The 5775-nt window shown below is 36.1% G+C and overlaps 1 protein-coding gene across 1 annotated transcript; it reads right to left on the bottom strand.

Annotated features, from left to right (window-relative positions):
* Window positions 1-4405: 4405 nt before the first annotated feature.
* On the bottom strand, window positions 4406-5023 carry LOC145949936 (uncharacterized). Its single transcript, XM_083060846.1, has one exon. It carries the CDS (start codon window positions 5021-5023, stop codon window positions 4406-4408), a length of 618 nt encoding a protein of 205 aa, XP_082916972.1.
* Window positions 5024-5775: the final 752 nt, after the last annotated feature.

Raw genomic sequence — 5775 nt, forward strand, 5'->3', positions numbered from 1 at the left:
GTAAAGATATTAGCTAGTTGTTCTTTTGTTTTAACATATACTAGATCGAAGGTTCCTTTTTGCACATGATCTCTAATGAAATGATGTTTGATCTCAATATGTTTATTCCTAGAATGCAAAACAAGATTCTTTGAAATACTAATGGTATTAGTGTTATCACAAAGTATATGAATACTACTTTCATAATGTCGTAGTCTTTCAGCTGATGTTTGATCCAAAGCAGCTGCGTGAGACACTGTCCTACGGCAACGTACTTAGCTTCGCAAGTTGATAAGGCAATCGTGTTTTGCCTTTTGCTAGTCCATGAAACTAAGCAATGACCAAGAAAGTGACATCCCCCACTAGTATTTTTTCTCTCCCATTTGTCCCCTGCGTAATCTGCATCATAATAGCCTAACAGGGAAAATTTCTAGCTTCTATAGAAGCTAATTCCTAGGTTAGCTATTCCTTTAAGATATCTTAAAACATGTTTAACAGCTTGTAAATGTACCTCTTTAGGTCCCACTTGAAATCTGGCACAGACGTAGACACTGAACATAATGTCAGGCCTGGATGCCGTTAGGTACAGAGTGAGCCTACCATTCCTTGGTACATGGTGCTATCTATGTCTGGTGAGTCTTTGTCCAGACCTAGGGTTATGGATGGATGCATTGGTGTCTTCATTGCTTTTGCATCATCCATCTTATACTTCTTTAGTATCTCTTTTGTATATTTCGTCTTATGTATTTTGATTCCTTCGTCTGATTGGACGATTTGAAGTCCTAGAATGAACTTCAGTTCTCCCATCATGCTCATCTCAAATTCATCCTGCATGAGCTTGGAAAATTCTTGACAGAGATTGTCATTAGCTGCTCCAAATATTATGTCATCTACATAAATTTGAACTATTATAAAATCATCTTTTAGTTCTTTTCTAAATAGGGTGTTGTCAATCTTTCCTTTTATAAAGTTGTTGCCTGTTAGAAAAGAGCTTAACTTGTCGTACCACGCTCGTGGTGCTTGTTTTAGTCCATACAAAGCTTTATTTAATTTGAAAACATGAGATGGAAGCAGGTCGTTTTCAAAACCAGGGGGTTGGTTTACGTAAACTTCTTCTGAAATTGTTCCCTATAAAAATGCGCTTTTAACATCCATTTGATACAATTTCATACCAGTGCATGCAGCGAATGCAAGTAATATTCTAATAGCCTCTATTCTAGCAACAAGTGCAAAAGTTTTAGTAAAGTCTATACCTTCCTGTTGTGAGTATCCTTTTGCGACTAACCTTGCTTTGTTTCTTACCACATTTCTGGATTCGTCTAGCTTGTTTCTGTATACCCATTTGGTGCCGATAATTGACCTATCTTTTGGTGCTTGTACAAGCTTCCAAACGTCATTCTTTTGGAACTGGGTGAGTTCCTCTTGCATGGCTTGGACCCAGCTTTCATCTGATAGGGCTTTGTCCGTGGTTTTTGGTTCAATTTGACACAGTAGTGCAATTTATGCTTGGGTTTTGAATGAACTTCTCGTTCTTACTGCATCTTTTGCTTCGCCAATGATCTATTCTTGAGGATGATGCGCCTTCATCTGCTAGTTTCGATTTACAGGCTCTCTTTCCTCTTTATCATCCTGTTGAGCTTTAGTTTCTCCAGACTCATCTTCTTTTACTGATTTTTATTTACCTGCATGTTTTCAAAGAAGGTTCCTAGCTTTGATATTTCTTTATCAGGCTTGTTTTCGTCAAACTTAACGTGAATGGCTTCTTCAACAGTTTTGGTTCTGTTGTTGATGGCTTTTTAGGATCTTGACCTTTTAGAGTATCCAAGTATGATACCCTCATTGGTTTTTGAGTCAAATTTGCCTAAATTATCTTTAGTATTTGAAATGAAACATTTGCAACAAAATGGATGAAAGTATGATATGTTAGGCACTCGTTCTTTCCACAATTCATAGGAATTTTTCTTCAAGATAGGTCTAAGATATATTTTGTTTTGTATATAGCCTGAAGTATTAACTACTTCTGCCCAGAAGTGCTTAGGAGTTGAAAAATCATTTAATAAGGTTTTTGCCATTTCTTGTAAAGACCGATTTTTTCTTTCAACAATTCCATTTTGCTGTGGAGTTCTAGGAGTTGAAAAATTGTGTTTGATTCCATTTTCTTCACAAAAATCTTGAAATTGTTCATTTTCAAATTCTCCCCCATGATCACTTCTTATAGATGCAATTGATATTCCTTTTTCATTTTGAACCCTTTTACAAAATACATGGAATACCTTGGAGGACTCATTCTTGTGGGTTATAAACAACACCCATGTCCATCTAGTATAGTCATCAACAATTACTAGCCTGTATCTTTTACCACTAACGGATTCAGTCCAAGTGGGACCAAATAGATCTATGTGGAGCAGTTCAAGAGGTCTTGAGGTGGAAATATGACTTTTACTTTAAAATGAACTTTTAACTTGTTTCCCCTTTTTACATGCTTCACATAGGCTATTCGACTGGTATACAAGACTTGGTAGACCTCTTACGAGGTTATGCTTTTTCAGCTTTGAGATTAATCTCAGACTTGCATGACCAAGCTTCTTGTGCCACAACCACTAGTTTTCATAAGATACTAGACAATCAATATTTTGATCTTCTAGTTCATTAAGCATTAATTTGTATAAGTTATTGCATCTATTAGCTGTAAACAATATAGATGAATCAGTTTGACTAACAATACATTTATTTTTGTTGAAGGAAACTTCGTAACTGCTGTCGCATAATTGAATTATACTCAGTAGGTTATGTGTTAATCCTTTATCGTATAGGACGTTAGCAATGGTGATAGAGGAATTTATACCTATTTTACCTATTCCCATGATTTTTCCTTTCTATCCATCTCTGAATGTGACTAGGCCTCCTTTCTTGGACTTGAGGTCTAGGAACATAGACCTTTCGCCCGTCATGTGTCGCGAGTAGCCACTGTTCAGGTACCATGACTGGACACTTCTTTTTCTAGTTGAACAAATCTGCAACAGGTATTATCTCAGTCTTTGGTACCCAAATGGATTTGGGTCCATAAATGTTAGTGTTCGAGGTTTTGGAATACCCCTTCTTGTGCATGTGACTGCATTTAGACGTGAAATGCCCATTATATGTAGGATATGCAGATGTACTTGCTTTGTTTTCTGGTTCATAATCAACATACCCTAGTCTAGACTTATCATTTTTACTCTTAGAGTATTTCAAGATATTTTCAAGGTTCTCAGTTCCTAGAGTAAATTTTGATAAATCAGATTTTAGTATTTCAATTTCTTTAAGTCCTTTTTCTAATTCTTTTGATAGTTTTGCATTTTCATGCTTGAGCGAAAGATTTTCTTTAAATAGTTTAGAAATTCTTTTCTTTTGTTCCTTATATGCAGTAGAGATCTTAGCAGAATCAATTAAAAGCTGATTATATGCATGTTGAAGATCTTTGAAATCAGATTCACTAACCTCTTCATCATCAGATGCAGATAATGAGTCTGTGTCTACCATTAGACAGATGTTTGCCTGTTCATCATCTTTAAATGATGTTGTGTCTAGATCTTCCCAGGTGGCCATCATGGCTTTCTTCTTGTGGAAAGTTGACTTCTTCTTTTCTTTATCCTTTTCTTTTTCTAACTCTAGACATTTTGTTTTGTAGTGTCCAGGTTTCTTGCATTCATAGCATAGTGGCTGTGCCTTTTCTCTTGGGGTTCTGTTATATTTTCTCCAACGCGATCCTCCCTTTTTCTTCATCATGGAATATATTTTTCTAGACAAGAGGGATATCTCATCGTCTAAGTCACACATCTCCTTGTCACAGCTTTCGTCAGATGCTTCTTCTGCCTTTAATGTTTTTGACGATGATGATGTAGGTTTCGTCTTTTGCACACTTATGGTGTGTTTGGATGATGAATTTTAAATTCTTGGTATTTGAATTACTTTGATTTCAATTTCTATCATTCTTAAAATATTTTGTTTAGATGAGTCAATTCAAATTTCTTAAATTTAAATTGTTAGGTTAAATATGATAATTTGATTCTACCATAATAAAATTGATTTTAAAAATATATTTATATGTTGAGATTTTAAAATTAAATTTTATAAAATAAATATTAACCCATTTTTAAATATTTAAAAATTTTAAAAATTAATATTAGATAATATTTAATAACTTTAAAAATAGTTTTGAATATCCAATAATTAAAAGAATGAAGAGATAAGATAAAATATATAGGTGAAATAAGAAAACAAATATATGAGGAATTTCAAATTCTCCCATTTTTGGGAGAATTTAAAATTCTACTATTTGAAAGAATTTCATAAATGCTTGGATTTTAAATTCTTTGTAAATTCCTCATCCAAACAAAACATTTCACCTCAAGGAATTTGAAATTCTTCAAATAAATGAATTACCCTATATAAATTCCCCATCCAAACACATCATTAGTGTAATGGACTTTTGTTTTCGTCCTGCTTCATCTTGTTGTAGCTCCATCTCATGGACTTTGAGTAGTCCAACTAGTTCTTCCAGTGAGAGCTTTTCAAGATCCTTGGATGCTCTCAGAGTCGTGACTTGGGGTCTCCACTTCCTGGGTAGACTACGAAGTAATTTGTCAATATGATCAAAATTATCATAAGTGCTACATAGAAAAGAGAGTTCATTAACAATAGTTTGAAATCTTCCAAACATAGTTTGGATAGATTCATTTTCTTCCATTTCAAAGAGTTCATACTTACGGACCAACAAGCTTAACTTGTTGTGTTTTACCTCCAAGGATCCCACATAGGTTATGGCTAGGGTATCCCACATTTGTTTGGCGCTCCTAAAGTTGTGTACTTTGGTATATTCTTCTTCGATTAGAGCACACATGAGTGCATTTTTGGTTTTGGAGTTTAGCATAAATCCTTGTTTTTTATTTTCATTCCAACGTCCCTTGGGTATCTCCCTGCTAGCATCATCTTGTGGAATGTAATCTCCTTGTTCTACAACCTCCCACATGTCTATATGACAAGCATCAAAGAATGCGATCATTCTTTATCTCCAGTAGTCGTAGTTGGTTCCTCTGAAGAGCGGTGGGCATGTAGACCCCTAAAATTGCCCGGGTCGGAAATAAAGCTTGAAGACTCTCGAAGACTAAAGGAAGATCAGCCAGAAGGACTCCTGGAAGGCCCTAGGAGGGTTCTCTGTAGGTCTAGAGGTCTTAGAATAGCTCAAAATAAGAAAGTGGAGGGAATGAAGCCCAATTCGGCCGTACTGAACTTAATACGGCCGTATTGAAGCTTCAATACGGCCGCAGTGAACTCAATACGGCCGTATTGAAGTTTCTGAAACTTCAATACGGCCGTACTGAAATCAATACGGCCGTATTGAAGCTTCAATACAGCCGCAGTGAACTCAATACGGCCGTATTGAAATTTCTGAATTTCAATACGGCCGTATTGAACTCAATACGGCCGTATTGAAGTTCAAAAATTTCAATACGGCCGTATTGGCTCCAGGGCCCGTATTGGGCCTGTTCCCTATAAATATGACGTCAATTGGACGTCATTGGACACTTTCACACTCAGTTTTGACTCCCTCCTTGAGTATTCTGGGGTTTTTGAGCAGTGTTCTTCCCTAGAAATCTCTCTGGGAGTCGATCCGACGAAGTTCTGGAATTCCGAGCACTTAGCTTGGAGATTCGAACCTAGTCGAAGGGAAATCCTCCGGATTTCCATAGTCAAAAGTTTTTAGGAAGGAGCGAGCGAGCTTGTAGAGCGAGGGAACGCCAAAAAGCTTCCCAG

Source organism: Cajanus cajan, chromosome 7 (genome assembly GCF_000230855.2).
Source record: "Cajanus cajan strain Asha chromosome 7, NIPB_CcT2T_4, whole genome shotgun sequence".
Taxonomy (NCBI): domain Eukaryota; kingdom Viridiplantae; phylum Streptophyta; class Magnoliopsida; order Fabales; family Fabaceae; genus Cajanus; species Cajanus cajan.